The sequence below is a fragment of the Protopterus annectens genome, chromosome 4.part1 (assembly GCF_019279795.1).
Source record: "Protopterus annectens isolate FY-2018-M chromosome 4.part1, PAN1.0, whole genome shotgun sequence".
Taxonomy (NCBI): Eukaryota; Metazoa; Chordata; order Ceratodontiformes; family Protopteridae; genus Protopterus; species Protopterus annectens.
Genome location: NC_056734.1, coordinates 766,106,821 through 766,128,598, shown reverse-complemented (window position 1 = coordinate 766,128,598; position 21,778 = coordinate 766,106,821). Strand labels below are relative to the sequence as shown.

The 21,778-nt window shown below is 39.6% G+C and overlaps 1 protein-coding gene across 1 annotated transcript in view; it reads left to right on the top strand.

The window, feature by feature from the left end:
- MME (membrane metalloendopeptidase) overlaps positions 1-21,778 on the top strand; it is a 1,194,620-nt gene that overhangs the window by 1,159,446 nt on the left and 13,396 nt on the right. The window contains exon 21 of the mRNA XM_044070514.1: positions 19,317-19,393. Coding sequence (XP_043926449.1) covers positions 19,317-19,393 — 77 coding nt within the window. The remainder of the gene's footprint in view (positions 1-19,316; positions 19,394-21,778) is intronic.

Here is a 21,778-nt window from a genome sequence, read left to right as displayed (position 1 = left end):
TTATCTCAGTGATGCCATTTGGTAAAATAATGTCATTCAGGAAGTGGGGTTGAGTAGTATAAAGCTATAGCAAATGTAATTACTTTTACAGAGGAATGAGAAATTGTGCTCAGTATGTAAATGGTTTTAATGGAAATGCAGCAGAACTGTTAAGAAACTGAAACCAAATCTGCTTCACAAATGTGAGTACATTTACAGTGCCCAAGTGTTCAAAGAATGCAATACCTTCTTGGAGTCCCACAAGAGATATAGACTGGAACAGGAAAACATCATTCAAATTGAACAAAATCAGGGAATACTGAAAATTGGTTTGTTTAGACCAAGATAAAAAATGTTATGCAGTAGGTTACTGCCTTACATCTGAACTGTGAAACTGGATTGGATTCTTCTACAGATCTCAGAACATCATGGTCATCTTTGGCTACAACTGATAGAACGTCAAGTATATCTTTGGCTACTGGTAATGGCAGTTCCAGATAAGCTGCTAGATAGAGTTCTTCTAAAAGCCATTTAACTTTTCATTTGATTCTTTCAAACCCATAGCTACAGGTATATTTGATTTTGCAAATTGCTTTGCTTAATTTTATTTCAAATAAAGTTAGGTTTAAATTCACTTTTAAAAGTTTGTATCTAGTAGTTTTTTCAGTTGCTAGAATCCACCTTATTACAAGTTGCTGCTGAAGCTGTTTACATATCTTCCCAGTATTTAATAGTTGGTTTATTTAAAGGGTAAGCAGCACCTGTGTTCTTCACATGCTAGAGTGAGTGTAGCTGCGAATACATGGAAAATGTGTTGGTAGTAGAAATCATTAATCTCTCCTGGAAAATAGTGTGCTTATGTGTAAAATAATCCAAGACAATTTTCAGTTGCTGTTGGTAAACTTACACTGGAAGGTACTGAACTCAGCATGAAGTGGGTAATTTACATTGATAGATAGATAGATATCATAGGTTCATAAGTTTGGTACTAGGCTATCAGCCCTAGGGCCTATACAAGCCTAGTCATAACAATTCCCTGGCTATTTCTTCCCACACTATTTACTTCCCTGGACCCCTGTCTAGCAGGGTGACTGACGTGATCCCTGGGGTGAATTTCCTTTCTCTCATCCAGTCATCAAGGTTCCTTTTGAAGAGGGCTAAAGAGGTGCTCTGCTTGACATGTATGGGCAGTCTATTCTAGAGTATGGGAAGTCTCTGGGTCAGGAACCTAACCCATCCAGCATGTTTTGTTTATTGTGATGACAAGGTTTAGCTCCCTGGAGCGTGTGGCTCTGAGGGACTGGGATTTCTTTAAGTGTAGCATCTCCAACAGCTCTGGGTTTGACATGGCCTTGTATGTTAAGCAGAGATTGCCTCAGAGTAGACGATATGCGACAGAGTATAGCTGGAGTTTTTTAAGGCGGTCAGCATAAGGCATCTGCTTTAGGCCTGTGATTCTTTTAGTGAGGTATTTCTGCGGCCTTTCCAGTTGTTGCAGATGTCTTGAGAGGTACATACAAAATGGGGTGTTGTATTCTATAATTGGTCTAATGAGGGATGAGTACAGTGGGACAATGACCTCCTTTTTTCTCGATGAAAATCCCTTAGTGATGAGGTGTGCCACTCTACTAATGAACACATTTAGCTCAAACTTCACCCCTCCTTCCCTGAAATAGTTTTAGGCCATATATGTTTTATAATTCCATCAAATATCCCAAGAACAAATTCTCAATGTGCTCTCTAAGGCTTATAGATCTGCAATTACCCTGGTCTGTTGGCACTTCACTTTTGTGCAAGGGAATTATTTTTCCTGTCGTCCTTTCATCTGGCAGGACATAGTCAGTGTAGAGGGTCTGTCAAGTCGTGTTTTAAGCTGCAGTGGGTAGCACGGGCTGGATATCATGCAACATTACCTTCGGATTAGCTTTGAAACATGACTCTTTAGACCCTCTACAGAGGCTGTAATGTGTCCACCTCAAAACAGGCTACATGTCAGATGAGAGGACAACAGCAACAGTCATTACCATACACAAAGGTAAAGCTTCAGCAGACCTGGTAATTATAGTCCCATAAGCCAGACTAGTCTCATCTGCAAGGCTATGGAAAGGATCATTATAGAACTAATAAACTGAGATGTAGTTACCTTACAGAGTCTTAACCAAACACAGGTTGGTTTCACCAAGGGCATTTCCTATTTACTTAGCTTTCTCAAAGAAGTCAGCCAGATTATTAAAGCTGTTGTTTTACCCGTGTCTCTCCAACAATGATCTTGATGTTATTTTTTTCTCTTTTAGATTAGTCACTTTAATGCTATTGTATTATTTCTCTGTGTTTCTAATTGTGTCTGTTTTGATGTACATACTACTATAATTAGCACTAGCTGCATTTATATGTATTTTTCCTTGAAAACTATGTATTATTCTTTATTAAATGTTTTTCTTGTTTGCAGAGCTTTTCTCCCCTGGCCTCCACTGAAAATGGACCTGTGTCCAGTGGGCTATCCTGGTTAACAAATGTAAAATAAAATAAATAAATAAATGGATGAGGGCATATCAGTGCACACCACACAGATATGGACTTCACAAAGACGTTCTTTACCATCTAATGATCAGGAATCATAGGTAATGTAAATCCCTGTGTAATTAATTGGCTAGCAAATCTGGTAAACAAAATTCTTGAAGTAATGGTTGGCAGCTCTACCTACTCTTCAAAAAGGCCTGTCAGGCATGGAGTTCCCCATGATGCCCATGATTCATGCCTTGGGCCACTCCCCAGTGCATTTATTTGTCTGACATCAAAGCTAATGTTTAGAGCTTGTCACTGAAACTTCCTAGATGGCCCGTCTCAAACAAATCGCTTTTGTCAAAACCAGAGACTGAAACTAAATGCCAGGAAATGTGCAATCATATTTGTTGCAAGCATGATTCCTATTTAAGTATCACATTGACAGCATGCCCCTGCAAACTGATCCTGCAGTTAGGGAACTGAGAACATTTTGTTAACAATGAACTATCCTTTGATCGTCATGTATCCACTTTTGTGAGGAAGTCCTTTTTTTTTTATCATAAAGACTGTATCTGAAGGTGAGATGTCTGGGTCCAGGGATGTGATTATTCCCCTGTACGTGGCACTTATCAGGCCAATCATTGAGTACAATAATGATAATATGTATTTGTATGTCTCTGCCCAAACACTGATACTACTGGAATGACCAGAATACTTTTTCACTAAAAAAAAAAAAAAAAAAAAATCAACAGCCTAAGTCATAAAAACTGTGCAGACCACCTCAAGCCTTGTCCCTCTTACTGGTATCAAATAGGCTAGTAAGAGGGATCTCTACCTTGAGTATAAAGGCTGAGCTGACCCTATTCTGGCATATCTATTACACATTTGCAGATCTACAGAAGAAATTTGAGGTTTGTTAACACAAATTTTAGGTTGTTGCCATAAGATTTTTTTTAAATACAGATTTTAATAGTACCAATGCTGAGGGTGGGACATACAAGCCTTTTGTTTTCTTGCATTAGTTTTTCATTGCAGGCATTTTATCTCGTCTGTGTTTTTTTTTTTTTTTTTTTTTTTGAGAACATTTCTGGGCACTGAAATGCTTGTAAACATTTTTCACAACAGGTATTTGTAAGAAAGCAAGAATTTTGAACCATATTTGAAATGGTTCAAGTTTTTTTTCTTCAAAATTTTCATTAGTTTGTATCTTTCAAACATACTACAATTTTCTTTTGCGTGAGAAAATGGCCTCATGATGGACATGGGCACTCATTCACTTTCTAGTTTAATTTGTCATTATAATTTAGGTTTCTATGTAAATATTTTCAATGCTTTTATAGCATATTTTCTGCAAACCTGTATATGTACAGCCTGTAAGTAATTTTAAGTGTACACATTGGAAATTTGCTGTCAAGATATATGAACTCTCTAAGGTATATAGCATACCATCAATTAATTTCCCTACGGACCTGTTAAAAGTGTTTGACTTATAAGTACATTACTTCTGTTTACTTGATATTATGCCCTTAAAACATTTCCTTTTTGAATACTAATAGGCTTAATAACCAAATTAAGTAAAGTAGACATCACTTAATTACATAATTCCAAACCTGTAATAATCTTGTCTCAGGAAATACATGTCTCTAAAGACTTTAATTAATTAGCAGACAGAGACACTGGCAGTGCTACAAAACTAGATACATTCAGGTACTGCTGGTATACACAGCTTAAAATTCAGAAAGACTATCACACTAACTCCAGGAATGAATTATTATTTCATACATTGAGCATTTAAAGGCTGCCACTCTGAGTGCAATAGGAAGATCCACTTTGCAATGATTTTGCAAGTGTGTTGACAGAACTCAAGAAACAGTCAGTACTCAACAAGTAAAGTTTATGCCAGGATACCACAGTCAAGCAAAATGTACGTGTTTCGGGAATTTCACTTGTATGCTTAAACACACACACATGCACACACGGTTCCCCTTCATATGATTGAAGTTCTCTAAACTCAAAAGTCATAAACTCGAAACCAGAATCTCGAATTTAGAGAAACTCGAACATATGAAAGGGACAAAAAAAATTAACACCTTTCAAATGTTTTCACAGGGGGGCTTCACCCCCCCTGCACCACCCACACACCTCCTACTTAAATATACCTACTCCGAGATCGCACTATAGTGAAGGAAAAGGAAATCTCCCATTCCAAGCTATACACGTAAGCGCAAAACGGAAAATTTTCCATTCCTCCACTATAGTGCGGTCACAGAACATTCACATTTAAACTGCTAGGGTACAGGGGGACCTGGCCCCCTGCAATAAGGTAAGTTAACTTTTTATTTTTCTAAACATCAGGCTCCCATTCACAATTTCGAGTGAATGGAAGTTCGAGATTCTGGTCTCGAGATTATGAATTTCGAGCTTCCATCCATTCGATCTTGTGAAGGGGAACCACATACACACATCTAGGGGATGCACATCTCAGCTAAATAAACACTAGAGAATAATGTAGAAACATTTTCAAAGATGTTCTTCAGATTTGTAAACTATGACAGTTTACCCATTGGCAGATCAGATTCAGAGGATTCTACAACAACAACAATAACAACAAAATAACAATAATACATTTCTGTTCTAACTCCAATCCAAGTATGCAATTCATAATGCCTTTTAAACTAATGGAACTCCATGTTGCCATAAATGAGTAAAAATGCTCTAAGTTTCTATGCCAGCTTTGGTATCAGTGATTTTATTGATCTATTTTCAGTTGAATTTGCAAGTTTTGCTGGGGCATCACATGTTACTGGGTTGTAGGGTATACCTACTTCCCCACTGTTTGACCTCACAGATGGTATATATAAGTAGCAGCGGGGATGCAGCAAGATTGCACTTCAGTGGGCTGAAGGATATTCCTACTTTCCCTGCTACTGTGTGACCTCAGATTTGGTATATTTATGTAGCAGTGGATTTAGGGGACACAGAGGGTCTTGCCTTCCTTCCCTCATGTAACACAGATTTATTTAGGTTGGTTTTGACATGTTTCTGTTTTGCTGTTTTAACTGCAGACACTGTATGACAGTGACTAATGTCTTCCACTGCATGTTTCTATTTCATGAAGTATATTAAAAGGAAATGTGAAAATAATGGTAATTTTCAACAGAAAGTGCTCATTAACACTCCAGGTTTCATGATACAGACACACAAAATTAGCTTTCCCGAAGTTCAGTTACTATTTATCTTGTCTCAGACCCTCTCTCCTTCTGAATTTGTTAATTTATTATTGTGCAAGGTTATCCCTACATCCCAAGTTAAATGCTCATTGCTTGTTACCCACTGTCACACCTCCAAATCCTTTATTTAGTTGGATTGGTCATTGCTTAGTATCACTTTCCCTGACCTAAATTCTTGTTTGTACACATTCAGCTTTAATCTTCCCCGACCACCCCAGTTTATGTTTGATGCAGTGTTCAGACTCAGACCTCATCCTCCCATAGCCCTGTTGAATGCCTGTCCTTTAAAATGTGACCCACTAGTGCCTCAAACTTCTATGGACTAGCATTTGTTCCTAACCTCTGTTTTTTTTTATGGTTTTTATATTCACCATGCATCCCCCTCGATATTCCTTTGAATATTCTGGCTTTTCTCCCATCTTCCAACTGCTGCCTGCTTGATTCACTTCTCTCTCTACTGTATGGAAATAGTCTTTGTCCTTGCCTTAGTCATGAAGAAAATGAATCAGAGTCTATAATGATCAATCCCCTTTACTATCTGTCAGATACTTAAATAGACAAAGTATCATATAGGCATCACGCAAGTTAAAACCACAGCATGCAGGAATTGCCTTTTACCATTCTACTGACAAACATTCTATAAGTCCGATACAAAAGAATGCAAGGTTTAATAAATATCTGGATATGTGTACAATTTGCAATACATATTCATCTTGCACTTCAAGCTTATTATAAAGCATGTCATCATGTCTCTTTGCTTATGGAAACTTCTCCGCTCTAGTCTCTCACAAGATCCTGTTTCTCTGCATGATTGTTCCAATTTGCTGTTTGTTTACATACAGGTGGACATTTGATGGCTTAGTAACTGCTGCTTCCTTGATATGAATTCATGGCTGAGTTATGTAGTCTGTCTCAGGCCTGCAAGCTGTGTGCGAGCATAATAGTGAACATATTTACATTTTTGAAGACGAAATACAGGACTTCATTGGAGACGAAGCATTAGAAATAAAGAATTCTTATAACTGCGAAGTACTGAGGGACAAAAAGCTGTGATTGAAAGCTAAGAAAAAAAATTGAAAGAAAAGTTATCAAAACATACTAACTATGTGCTGAAGAGGTGTGAGTTATTTTCTATAAATCTGCAGCATAGTCCAAGACCACCAATTATTGGAGAACTTATTCTGCCTCTCAATAGTCATCTTGGGATTAGTGCTTATATTTTGCTCCTGGTGAGAAAATGTGCAAATGGACATTATTTCTTGGAGACTACTGATCACAAGAAAGCCTGATAACTGCTTCAAGGGTGCCATCTTGGATTTTGTTTTGAGATTTTGCTCCTGGTGAGAAAAGGAGCATAGGGTTTTGATTCCTGACTATCTCTGATTAGGAAGTGAGTGTCTACATTGTCCTGCATCAATGGTCTGGTTGCTGTTGAAGGCATCTACCAGGAAAAGGCTACAACAAGCCCACAGACCCCTGCATAATCTGGACAAAACTATTGATCACCAAAGAGCCTGTGGTCTGCTTCTAATCTTGGGATTACTGCTATTGTTTTGCTGCTGGTGAGAGAAAAAGCATAACGGCATTGTATCTCAGCAGCGTGAAGCTGTGGCAAGACTAGCACTACTAGTAGCCAGCCAGTAGCCAATCAGGAGAATCCTCTCTTCTTCATTCTTGGCAAAGCTAATTATTTGTTTTCAGCAAGTTCCATTTGATTAGCTGCTGTCTAACCCAAGTTCAGAATATCTCCCAAAATACTTCATCCATAAATCATCAGGATCTACTTTAGTAATTTCTTCTCAAGTGTTTGGCCGTGCCCTGTATAGATGCAGGTGCCTTGAGTTAACATTTTTCCTGTAAGAGCACCCTTGAAATTTCACCAATACCTTGTTGCATACAGGGCAACTAGTTTGCAGTGACTAGCACTGCTCCCAGAGTTGAAAATCGGATACTCCTGACAATACTTTATATTTTCACTGCAACTGTCTCATCAATAAAAAGGGGTCCATTGCCATGGATATGAACTTTCCGCTATCTCCATTACCAGCTTGGTGGACATGGGCATCCTGAGGCAATGCAGAAATTGCCTCACATTTACTCACAACCAGCTAATTCCCTCACAAACTGATAAGGTATACAAGATATATATTTATACAATGCCACTGGAGGCAAAGCTCACACATAAAAGCACTCCTAATGTCAGTCAGGTTGTCAGAAATACACACTTTGTACCCATCACACACAGTTCTAAGCGGACACACAGACCCATATAAGCTGAGGCACTTAATTGTAACTTGTCTAAACCCCAAAGGCCTCGTATATGAAGTACACATTACAAATGCCCTCAGCAGGTCCAAATGAGTGTTTCGAAACAACACCCACAAAAACACATGCAGCCACATCTCATGGAGCCTCTACATCCAAGCCAAAAAGGCAAGTCGCCACATAATCCAACATTCATTAGAGACTCAATTGTTAGACACACCGATGTCCTTCTCACCAGGCTGAGAAAGGGCAAAGTCAATATCAGTTCCTTACCAGGGACCAGGATTTGCCATATTAAGTGCATACTCAGGTCATTGGACTACAACTACCAGTATGACTCAGTCATACTGCATGTGGGTGTAAATGACCTGAGATGTACCTCCCTAGACTATATGAAGAGAGACATCATGGAGCTCTCAAAATGTGTCTCAGGCTGGGTGTGAGCCTAGTACTGAGAGGCATTTTACCTTCTGCAAGGATGATGCCATGATCTGAACAAAAGATGACTAACGTTAAATGGCTTAGTTTCTGGTGTTAATCTAAGGTGATGCAATATTTGTCAACATGGAAGGAGATGGTCAACAGACCATACTGCTTTGCCATGGATGATCTGCATCACTCCCCTCTAAGCTATCAAATATTAGCTAAAACATTGTCCTCCCCCATAGTGTCTTTTTAGGCAACACCAAACTGAAAGCACTTCCAGCATTTATTTATTTATTTATTTATTTATTTATTTATTTATTTATTTATTTATTGGCATTTAATTACCAGGAAAGTCTATTAGGCTGGAGAGCCCATTTTCAATGGAGACCTGGGGAAAAAATCTCCAAATACATAGTACAAGTTTAAACAATTTAAATTTAAGTAAAGAGATAGGTAAGCATCAAATTCCCATGCTTATAACAGATAAAAATTCAAAAGTGCACATATATAAAGAACTTTACAGTATTGAAAAGTTCATTCATAAGAAAATATGATTATAGGCAGTTATCATGATCACTTTTGACAATGAGACTAAGTGAGAGAATGGAGGAAGGCGAAGAGCTTGCAGAAAGGGAGTGAAGGAATTGGAAGAGGTCAGGTCTTGAAGGAAAGGGATATGGAATGGTTACAGCTCCAAATGGAAGATGGATAGTTGTGTAAAGAGAGTTTGACAGCAGCAATGTTTGGGTTAGATTGCAGAGTTATAGGCCGAGAGTTCCACTTTTTGGTAATAGTATAGGAGTTGGCCAGCTGGACGTTTTGGTTTATAAATCTGTAGTAGATGTTGATTTTTAGACCCAAGTGATATTTTGGGTAGGTAGTTGGCAAAGACAGAGAAAAGGGCAGGGCCTAGTGAAGGTTTGTACATAATTGTGTGTTGTCATTAATTAAATGTAGGAGAGATAGTGTAGCAGTTCTAACCAGTTTAAAGAATGTAAAGCTGCACAGTGGTGGGTAGAATAGGAGGCATTTTTTACGAATCTGGCAATTTTATTATAGCAGGTTTCTAGTTTGGATTTTAGATTAGAGGGTAGGTTTGTGAATAGTGGAGGCCCATAGGTCAGAGAAGGTAGAAGACAAGTGATGGCTAGGGTCTATTTTGTAGTGGGAGTGAGAAAGTGTTTGTGCCTGTATAAAAAGTCCAATTTTTGATGAGATATTTGGATGTTGTGTTGGATATGAAGATTGAATTTGAGGTGTTCATCTGTTATAACAGCAAGTAGTTTAGCATGAGAAACTATTTCAATTGTTTTGTTGTGGGGGAGTATAGTAAATTTGTCTTTGTTTAGTGGGGTATGTGACTTGGGGGTAAAAACTAGTGGCTTGTTTTTTTTAGGATTGAGAAGCAAGTGATTTTTGGTAAGCCAGTTTTCAGTGGAAAAGAATGGTAGTTGAGTAATGTCTTGGAGCTTGGGAATGGAATCAGTAGAGCAAATGATTGTAGAATCAACAGCATATTGAATAAGAGAACCATGAGTAAGAGATGAGTGGAGCCTATTAATGCAGATGCTGAAAAGTAGAGGGCCCAATATGGAACCTTGGGGGGTACCACTGTGGGGTTAAGGAAATAGGAAGAGAGGGAGGAGTTCCATTTAACAGCCTGTTGGCTATTTATTAAATAGATTGAAAACCAATTAAGTGATGGGGGACCCTCCAGATGCAGAGAGCTGGCTCAGAAGAAGGGGGTGAGACATGGTATCAAAGGCTTTGGAAAGGTCTAGGAAAATGGAAGAGACAAATTTACCAGAGTCCCTAGATTTATTGACTATGTCCATGAAGGAGATGATAGCAGTCATTGTGCTGTGACTTCGACCGAACTCATGTTGAGTAGGAGTCAGACTTTGATTTGTGTTGAGAAAGTCAAGAAGTTGAGACTGTACACAGTTTTCAAGAATCTTGGAAACTGGGGATAGAATAGCAATTGGACAGTAGTTGGAAAGATTTCTGGTGTTGCCACCTTAATGGAGGGGTAGAATAAATGCCAAGTTTCCATGTCTTTGGAATGTAGGATTTGAGTATGGATCTGTTTATAAGAATGTTACTTGAGTACGCAATTGCCTCTGTGGCAAGTGTTCTGTAGGGAGGTTGTCTGAAGCATTAGAGCATGGTTTGAGTAGTAGAAATTTTATGGTTGCAGTGGGGATAGGTTTTAAGGAGGAGGAGGTTGTGGAAGATTTGTAGGTATCAATAGAACCTTGGTAGGATAGAGAGGGAGGTGTGTGAGAGGGGAGGGAAGAATCTGAAAAACTAGTGGCAGAGAAGTTGGAATTAGTATAGGGCTGGGTAAAGTTGGATGTAATGTTGGATATAGTGTTAATAAAATGGTTACTGAAGAGAGTGGCTATATCTAAATTACTTTTTTAGGAAATGGAGTGGGATTGGCCTTAGTACCTGAGTTTTAGGAGTGAGGAAAAGCCTGTCCAGATTTTTTTGAGATTGTTTTTGTTGTTGGACTGGAATTTTAGGTAGTACTCTCTTTCTTTGGTTGTTTTTTTTTTACATGGTTACGGAGTCACCTGTAATGTTGTAAGGTGGTAGGATTTTTGTGTTTTTGCCAGAGTTTTCATACTTTATCTCTGTTTTGCATTAGTTTTGATGACCTTGTTAGCCAGGGGGCTGAATTAAATTTTACCCTTTTCATGCGGGGAGGTCCAAATTTATTTAGGGTATCAAGGAATAAGTTGTTAAAGCAGCTGACAGCTTTGTGTAGGGGAATTTCTTTAGAATATTCTAAATTATTTGTTGTAGTAAGTGGTTCCTGTTTATAGTGGTATTTATTTTGGATGGCTGGGAAAGTTCTGAGGATGGAAGCAGGGAGATTATCCCTTGGAGTATTTGGATTAGTGTCTGCTGACTAGATTTTGTTAGTGTCACTGACCAGTATCCAATATAGGATGGAGCCTGCAGAGTGGAATTTGTTAAATCTAGTAGGTGATGTAATTAGTTGGGTAGAATGAAATGTTTGTATTAGTGGAGGGATGTTTTGAGCAGATGTGGGCGCAGTTTGTTTCCTAGAATAATGGTTTCGTTTTTGATAGTACTAGAGATCTAGGCAAGGATGTCCTCAAGGATAGGTATGTTATTGCCTGGGGAAATGTAAATAACTGTGATGCATATTTCTTGGAGTTATTTTTATAAAGAAGATTAGAATTTCTGCAGTGGCAGATTTTGGGATAAAGCTGGTGTAGGAGGTTATGTAATATGAGCTAGGGTAGAGGAATACAAGAAAACCTAAAGGTGTTACTTCTCGATGCTAGGAATCTAAACAAGAAACTCCCCTCCCTACAAGCCCTTCATACCCTAGAGAATGCTGATAGCTTTGCAGTCACTGAGACATGGTTTAAAGCTGCAGAGAGCACCCCAGCATGGGTATAATGCCTTTCAGACATTTTGAACATTTAGAACTACTACTACAATAACATGAACTAAAAATGGAAGTGTCTTGATTTAAATATACCTCAAGTCTGATCAAACAGTACAATGCACTTGAGCTTCTCCACATTCAAATCACCACAGGCAAAATCCAATACCACTTTCTTGTAGGCTATAAGTCCCCCTCTATGGCCCAGAAAACCAATAGCATGCATTTAAGCTTATTGGTGATGCTCTACATCCAACCCAGTACCATATTCATGGATGACTTAATTTACCCCACTATTAACTGAGAATCTTATGACACCAAATGTGCAGGCATAGATTCCTGGATTCTGTAAACACGAACTCTCTGGACCACATTGTCAATATGCAGTCCAGAGGTGCAAACATATTGGATCTGGCCCTCACTAATAAGGGAGAGTGCTGCACAACCCATACTGCAGTATCTTCTCTGGTTAATTTCAGACCACAAAATGATCTCCTTTGAAGTAAAAAAAAAAAAAAAAAAAAAAAAAAAACAGAAGCCCAGCTAATCCTGGAATGCTCATGAACTACTCTAAGGCAACCTTTCTACTATTAAGTGATAATCTGGAAAAATTTCAAGCCCCCATAAACCCTGACAATACTGTTTCCTACATGGAACTGTTCACAGAAACCATATGCAAGCATATTAATATATTCATAGAGGCAGCTGTACCCCCCAGGAAAGAAGTACACAAATAACTCCAAAAACAAGCCACCGTGATGAAATCACATCACTGATAGGCAGCTTAGCAAAAGGAAGAAAATCATGGCAAAATAAATGAGGTGTAGCACCTAGCAAGATAAAAGCACTCTCATAAAAGTAAACAACTTAGAAGACAGATAGTCTACCAAAGATAATTCCGAAGTAAATTTAGCCTCCCATGCCAAGGACAACCACAAGGAATTCTTTAGCTGTGCCTCCAACCTCAAAAACAATGCACAGTTATGTGCAGAGCTTGTTGTTAATGGAACTACCTGTACTGAATCAAAAGATATAGCAAACCTTCTGGCAGGCAGATTCAGCTCTAACTTTACTCCTCTCTCCCCCCTCAAACTATCCTCAGGAAATACCATCAAATATAACTCCCCCCTACTATCACTAGGGATCAGGTCCTGAATGCTGTCTCTCTAAGGCCAATAATACTTCACCGATGGGCCCAGACAGTATCCCAGAATGTCTTTTAAATTGTGTGAAACATGACCTATCAGGCCCTCTGGAATTGCTATTTAACCATTGCCTCCAAACAGGCTTTGTGCCTCAAGACTACAGAACAACAGTCATCCTTTCTGCACAAAGGCGGGACATCTACAGACCTTGTAAACTACAGACCCTTAAATCTCACTAGTCTGATATGCACAGCCATGGAAAGAATTATCATGGAGACATGGAATTTATCAATATTAAAATAGGAAAGCTACAAACACGACCCAGCCAAATTTGGTTTTGTCAAGTGCAGGTGAAGTCTACTTAACCTGGTGGACTTCGTGCAGGTGAAGTCTACTTAACCTGGTGGACTTCTTTGAGAAGGTCACCAAAACAATGGATAATGGCAAAATGGTTCACACTGACCACCTTGACCTGGCCAAGACATTTGACACAATACCTCGCTCAGGCATTGTTGATAATCTTAAGATGTTATTTATAAACCGTTGTCAGCCAGTAGATAGCCAGCCGGCTCATCATCGTCAGTAAGTCTCCTTTTTCCCATTTTCTACATGGGGTCGGGGTATCGTGTCACTTGTTGCCATCTCTACCTCTTCAGTGCTGCTCTGCTACCTTCTTCAACAGTCATGTTTGACTGCCACAGGTCTTCTGTCACACAATCCATTCACCTCTTTTCCAGATGCCCTCATTTTCTCTTACCTTCTTCCTGTCTATCCCAAATAATTTTCTCCAGATTGTCTTCTGGTTTCTGCATGTATGCCCAAACCACCATCATTTGTTCTCTTTGACTTTTTCTGTAATTGAAACTACTTTGGCTCTGCACTTATGACCTCATCCCTTCTTCTGTCCCACAGTGTGCTTCCTGACACCCATCTTAGGCACTTTGTCACCATCACCTTTAGCTTCCTCAACTGCTCTGCCTTTACTGCCCATGTTTCTGTACCATACAGTAGTACTGGCCACACCACTTTTTGTACACCTTACTTTTCAGCTTCTTTGGCATTCTTCTGTTACACGCTACTCTGACACTCTGTGCCAGTTGGCTGCAGCCTCCCTGATTCTAGCTTCGAATTCCTCATTCAGACTCCCTTCTTCTCAAACACCCCCAACCAGAAGCTGTTAACCTGTTTCACTCTTTTCTCTTTTAGCTCACTTCTCAGCTTCTTCTGATTTCTCCCATTTGCTGCTATTACAACTGGCTTATCTGTTCTCAGTTTCATTCCATGTGCCTTCAGTTTTGCATTTCATTCCCCTAACCTTTGCTTATGTTCTTGCTCAGAGTCCACCTGTAATGCGACATCATCTGCATACAGCAACTTGATCTGTCCCCTCCAACCTGTTTGCTAATGTAGTCCATCATTAGAATGAACAACAGTGGACTCAGAGCTGAACCCTGATGCACACCCACTCCCACTGGAAACCCTCATTAAAACCAAGCACTTTTCATACTTGAGTCACTGGGTCTTTCTACATAGCTTGCAGTCGTTCTACCACTGTTTCAGTGACTTTGAACCACTGCAGGACTACCCAGATCAGCTGTCTTTGGACCTTGTCATATGCCTTCTCCAAGTCTAGGAATGCCAAATTGGAGACTCTCCTCAATTCTAGCTTATTCCCAAGTATCGGTCTCCCTACAAACATCGGGTTGGTTGTGCAGCATCCTGATCTGAATCCAAACTGCTCATCTCCCATCTTACTTTCTACTACTGTGCATGTTCATTTATCAGTCACCTTCTTCAGATCTTTTATAGAGTGTGATAGGAGTTTGATACCTCTGTACTATCCACAGTTGGGAATGTCCCCTTTGTTCTTGAATACTGGCATTAGTATGATTATTCTCCAATCATCTGGGATACATCTTTCTCACCATACTGCTATGAGTATCCTGAGGAGCCATTTTTCTCCATCTTACCCAACATCTTGATCATATCTGCTGTGACCTCATCTGAGCCTGTTGCTTTCCCTGACTTCATTTTCCTTAGTGCTGTTCTTACTACTACTATGGTTGGTTCCTCCTGTTCTCTTACTATAGGCTGTGTCTGTGCTAGTACAGCATCTATGGGGTTTTCTTCATTCAGAAGCTGCTGGAAGTACTACTGCCATCGTTCTTTGATGTACTGTGGACTGGTGAGCAGGTTGTTTTTATTTTATTTTTATTTTATTTATTTATTTAACATTTGTTGACCGGGAAAGTCCGACTAGGTTCCACGGAGCCTGTTTTCAGCGGAGGCCCGGGGAGAAATGCTCCAGATGCATGTCTTTGGAATGTGGGAGGAAACCGGAGTACCCGGAGGAAACCCACGCGAACACAGGGAGAACATGCAAACTCCACACAGAAGGCACCCCAGCCGAGAATCGAACCGGAAAACCTCTTGCTGTGAGGCGACAATGTTAACCGCTGCACCACTGTGCCGCCCATTGTTGCTGGCATCCTTTATGATGGGTGTCTGACTATCTTCTTTATCTTTCTGTCTTTACTTTGAAACCTGATAATTTCTTTGTGCCGTCCACTGAGTCTCTTTCCAGAAGTTGGTAGACTTCTTCTGAGTCTCTTTCCAGAAGTTGGTAGACTTCCTCTGCTGTGTTCTTTGCCACTGCAGCCCCTCTCTCAACCTGTTTGTTTGCCAACTAGTATTCCTTCCTAGCCTGGTCTTTCTTTTCTATTACCAGCTTTTTCCTGCACTCATCGTTCCTTTTGATGATTTCCTGAACTTCTGCATTCCATCACCAGCTTTCCTTATATACCTTCTTTCCATTACTGGCTTGGCCAGATATCTGTTCTGTAGTCCTCACACATATTGTTTTGAGGCACTGCCATTCTTCTTCAACTCCACCCGTTTCCACCTCCTTTCCGAGGTGCTAGTGCCTTGAGTAATTCCTTAACTGTTGTGCTTTCTCTCCAGTCAACTTCCAAATCTTCAGCCTGGTCTATTTTGACCTTAGAGCTTTCACTAACTACTGCTTGCAGCTAATTGTGCCAACCAATGGTTTATGCTGTGGGGTGACTGTTTCACTGGGGATGACTTTGTAATCACTGATTCTACCCCCGTAACTTTTCCTTACTAGGAGAAAGTCTACCCAAGTTGCATGCTAGCTACTTCTGTATGTGATCTTGTGTCTCTCTCTCTTTCTGAGCCATGCATTGGCTACCATCAAGCCATTTGCTAGAAGGAAGTTTAGAAAGGCCTCTCCTTTTTTCCCATTGTCTCACCCATGTGGTTCTAGGCAGTCCTCGTATCCTGTTCCATCTGTCCCGAAATGTGCATTCAGCTCTCCCATTATTAACACCAATTCCTGTTGTCCTGCTTTATCTAGTAGATCCTGCAACTGCTTATGAATGCACTTTTCCTCACCATCACAACCCTACTGTGGGGCACAGGCTGAGATTATGACTACTGCTTTAGTATTACACTGGAGGTCTGATTGCCATAAGTTTATCACCAATTCTGATGAAATCCCTCACTGTCTTCTGAAGCCTGTCTCTCAACACAATTCCCACACCATTTTTAGCCTGTCCTCCTCCTGAGTATTAGACTCTGGATCCCAGGCCAAGTGGTTTTGCTGCACTACCATTCCATCTCAACTCCTGGATACAGCGGATGTTCAGGCTCCTCCTTACCAGCAAGTCATGCACTTCCTATACTTTCAAGGCTCATATAGTCAGTGAACCTACACTGAATGCAGCAATTCTTAGTTCATTTTTGGCAGGTTGATTGGTTTTATGTCCAGCTTTTGCTCAACAGAGCATCGGAGGTAACACAACCTAGGCAACTTGACACTGGCCAGTCAGGAACCTATTGATCCGGGGTTACTGGGCTTTATGGTGGCCAATAGGGGCACATGCACCCCTCCCACCATTAGCATGGGTCCCTGATGTAGGTCGGATCCTCAACCCAGTTATCACCGGTAAATACCCATGCCTATTTTGGTGGTGGTGAACACAGCTGAATTACCTAAAGCCATATTTTACACTGTCGAGTGACTAGCCCTGTCATGGTGCACAGTCTGTGATTCATGTTCTCCCATCTTTGAGGATCCTGACCACCACAGTAAATGCCCAAAGTATTTGGTCTATTCAACTCTTCCCCCTATAGGGCACCATCTGGAGTCTGTGCTGCTGCCAACAGCTCCATTCTTGGATGAGTTTAAGATGGAAGCACTCATCATGTTTTCTGAGGTAGAAGGAACCTCACAGAGAAACGTAAAACATGCAAACTCCAAACAAGCATTGGTCAGAGGTCAGGATCGAACCTTGTGCATGGGAGGCAAAGACATTAACCATTATGCCATCTGATCTCATAGCTAGCTGACAGGACCCAGAAAGTTAGAATTGAGGAGTCCACCTCTACAAAGAGAGTCTATATTAGAAAGACGAAATGTCAAAACAGCGAACGTACTTAGATCAACCCAGAATGCTCGAACCTGCTAAACCTCAAATGGCCATAACAGCGATTTTTTTTTTTTCCCTGGGAAAAAAAATCGCTGGGCCAACACAAAAAAAAATAAATAAATTTAAACACAAAATAAAGTGGGGAGCATCACCCCCCACACACCCCCAACTTAAATATGCCAACTCTGAGATTGCAGTACAGTGGAGGAAACGGCAAAGTGCCGACGGTGGCCCAGCAATTTTTCTTCCCCCTGGGAAAAAAAATTGCTGTTTTGGCCATTCAAGGTTTAGCAAGTACAGTAAGTTTGGGTCAATCTAAGCATGTCCGTTGTTTTGACGTTTCGTCTTTCTACTATAAACTCTAGAAGGAGGCCAGTCACAAGTGAAGTCCCTCAAGGATCGGTCCTGGAACCTCTCCTTTTTTTGGCTTTACTTTTCTGAAGTCAAAGCCAATGTCAAGCGCCTCCTGCTGACCAAATTTGCAGACGATTGCATTTAGGTGCAGTCATAGAATCTCCCACTGCCACTAATGTTCTCCAGGAAGGACTGACACAGACAAGTAAGTTAAAACCTAATGCCAAGAGATGCATAATAGTATCCTTCAGAAAGTCATCCACACTTGGTAACTATCATATTGACAACACATCCCTAAGGGTAAACCCAGGGACTTGGTGACACACAGAAATATTGACTTTAACCATTGTGTGTTTACAGTAATGAGGAAACTGTTCTATGTTGTGCAACTTATAAACAAAGTTATGGCATCTAGGCACAAGGTGGTCATTGTTCCACTGTATTCCGCATTTCATCAGACCTGTTTTAGAGTACATTGCCCCCCCCCTTGGTATGTACCTATCCAGAAGCATCCAACAATTGGAATTGTCCACAGAGATTCCTCACCAAAAAAAAATAGAGCATAAGTAACATGTCCTGTGCAGACCACCTCAAAGCCCTATCCCTGTCTTCTGTCTCATACAGGCTGCTGAGGTAAGATTTATGCTGGGCATGCAAAACATTGTCAGACCCCACCCTGATAGACCTCTTGCATATCAGCAAAACAAACATCACCAGAATTACCCATTCTAAAAACTTAAAACTTCTCTGTGATATAAATCTAACTTGCTGGAGAGACAGGCATTTATCCCAAAGACTACCCCTTCTCTGGAAAGGCTCCCCATTTATGTGAAGCAGAAACCCAATTCAAGTGCAGCTTGGACAGTTGGAAAGGGAACAGGAAATGTATCCCTGGTTTGACAACTATGCCCTCTAATGGATATAGGCAGTCTGTAAATGTTTCATCTCCCAAGCCCCTGCGTATATTTATAAAGGGTAACCGAACTTGTCAGATATTTATGATGCATGGCTAGGCTTAAAAAGGCCCTAGTGGTCATTAGCCTACTATAAACCAATAAACCATAGACATTTTATTGCATATCTATATATCTGTCAGTCTATATATAGATATTTGTTTTCAATCCTGGCATATGTTTCAGTGCTTAAGTTTCTTTACATCAAAGTCTGTATTATGTGTAATTCCTCATCTATGGGTCTTCTTCTTTATGCCCCGCACTCATCCACACTGCTATTACTTTGCTGTATTTACCAAAGACCACTGAACATGAAGTATGAGTACTTGCAAAAACAGGTTGAATTTGTTTTGGATCAACAATTCCTTTTAATGTGGGAAAACAGTTTCAATACTTTGTGACTATAGCAGATTAAAACTTAGCAATTATGGTGCTGTCTATTTTATAAGAAAATATTTAGTCTAATGTTTCTGGTCATTTGGCCCTAACAGATGCTGATGTACAAAGGCAATCTGTCCAGAGCTGATTAACAATCAAACTAGTGTTAGAAAGGTTAGCATAGTTTAGTTATCTTTTTGTATTTTTGTTAGATATGGTGTGGAAACTACAGGCCAGAATTTGCTGTTAATTCACTCAAAACAGATGAACACAGCCCAGGTTACTTCAGGTAAGCAATTGCTTTTTAGTAACACAGTCTTAATTGTTAGATCTTTACGTTCATAAGTAAATATAAAGATATTAGCAAAATAGTTTCAAGATGGCATTGTATATGGAGCATGATGAGTACTCTCTAAAATCTGCAAAAATATGAGCTTCTTATGGATTTTCAGATGTCTGAGAAGTGCTTATCAACTTTTAGAGCATGGATACCATTACTATGCTCAAATATCATTTAAATGATATTGTGTATATAAATTTCTTTAACCTTTGCTTATTTACTGTTGACATATATCTGTTAGCTTCATTGCTGTACTACTTCCTATATATTCTTGTTTTTGAACACATTTTCTGGTGAAGAAGATTGTTTATAAACCTGATATGCTTGGAGTTTTTTTTTTTCCTAGGCCTCCACTATAAATGAACTGTACTCAGCTTTACCTCAAAGTTAAAAAAAAAAGTATTATCCACTGTAGAAAACCTAAAACAAGCAAGGCTATACTGAATTGTTAAATAGATTTAGCAGGCAATATGAGGAATGGGTTATTCTTTTATTAGAAAGGCTAGTGGTAGAAGTGACAAAGTGATGCCATCAGTGAAGGTAAGGAGCAGGTGGAACTAGAAGCCATTAGAAAGTTATTTAAGTGGCAAGGAAAACTAAAGAAAGAATAAAAAGAATCATGAGGTTCACTGTGCATTTGTATCTAAGGAACATCTTGTCAAACAATGTAATGCACTTAAAGTTAACAGTAGTTTCAAATATGTTTATTACAAAGGAGGTTAAGCAGCTTGTTGTGGTCTCCCGAAAAATTAAACACACACTTCAACGGAGGCTGAAGACAAGGGGGAAATAGTATAGTTGTGTAAAGAAGAGCTAGTCAGTGTCAATAGCTGTGCAGGTAGCACATTTTCCTTTGCATGAAAGATCACAGGGTTATGGGTTCCAACCTTACATCAGGCTCTTATTCAGTACTTAGTGTACAGCATCATGAGTAAGGTGCTACACTTCTGAGGATCATTCCTCTAGATTACTTGTTAAATTGAGGATCTGTCTGCATGACATGTTGGCAGTTCACGCAGATATAAAATATCCTGTGCTGCTTATTGGGAAAACAGTAGTGGAATTTCCCAAATGTGTTGGTTAAATTTCTTGCAGTAATTATGAATACCTCCTCTTATCTCCCGTGAAAAACAGGCATACGTATTGGGATTACCTTGGTCATGCATAAATATAATAAATAAAATTCCATTTAGCAACAAAGGAGTTAAATAAATGTAGAAAAGATATATATCTTTAAGTTTCCTAAACATTGTAAGTTAAGTAATGATGAAGTGCATAATGAAGCAGTTGATGGATGAAACAAGCAGGTGTGAAGCATGTGAACAAGTCTATTACATCCAAAAGAAAATAATCTTTTAATCTAGCAGATTCCAACCTTCAAAATCTTGTGATTTCTAAAGCAGATGAGGGGTACACAAATGAATGTTATCTACCTTGGCTTCAGCAGAGGTCATTATAAGCTTGTGCAAATGTGGGCTAATTCACTTCATAAAGTGAATCCTACAATAGCTTTCTGGCAGGTTTGGAAGGGTTAAAATGGGACCCTTATTAGTTAAGCCAAGTGAGATGAGTAAGGGTTGCTTCAGGGCTTAATCTTGGACCCTCATATCTTTAGCATCTCACACCATGGGCATACCTGCAGGAGGGAATCTTGGACATACCAAGTGTACATTTGATATGAAATTATGCCTGCCCGTGACATAAGCTAATATTAGTCTGACATTACAACAAGCCCTAGAACATGTAAGGAATTAGGCATGAGTGAATGATAACCCCTTAAATAAGGGGAAGGTGAGTCACAGGTAAGAAAGTTTTCTTGAAATGTAAAATAGAGTGAATATATGTAGAAAAGATGAAGACATGCATGGTCTTTGTGATCTTTATTTAGGATAGTCTGGAGTAAACCTTCGGGATGAGAAAAATCTATGAACATCAATAACAGTGTCTTGCATGTTAAGACACATTTCTTCAGTGGTAGCCTTTGTTCTCCTCACTGGTCACTGGGCAACCCCTGAAAATAGGCTTCATCCAGTAGGACTGACCTGGTCAGCAAAGACAAATTAATAGTAATAAATAAAAAAATATGTAAGTGCATGATCCAGACTTAAACTAAACTACAGTATCATAGCATGGATACCATAAAGGAAATAAAACATTGCTTCATATTACAGCAGGTGGAACTGAAATTTATCAAACAGATTAGGGATTTGAAATGCAACAGACTGTCAGCAGAGATTACAGCCATTTGACATGCCTTCTTTAGCATGAAGAATGCTTAGGTGAGATTTCATTCATAAGTCCTTAACACTTACCATGATGAATTAGGGATGTGTT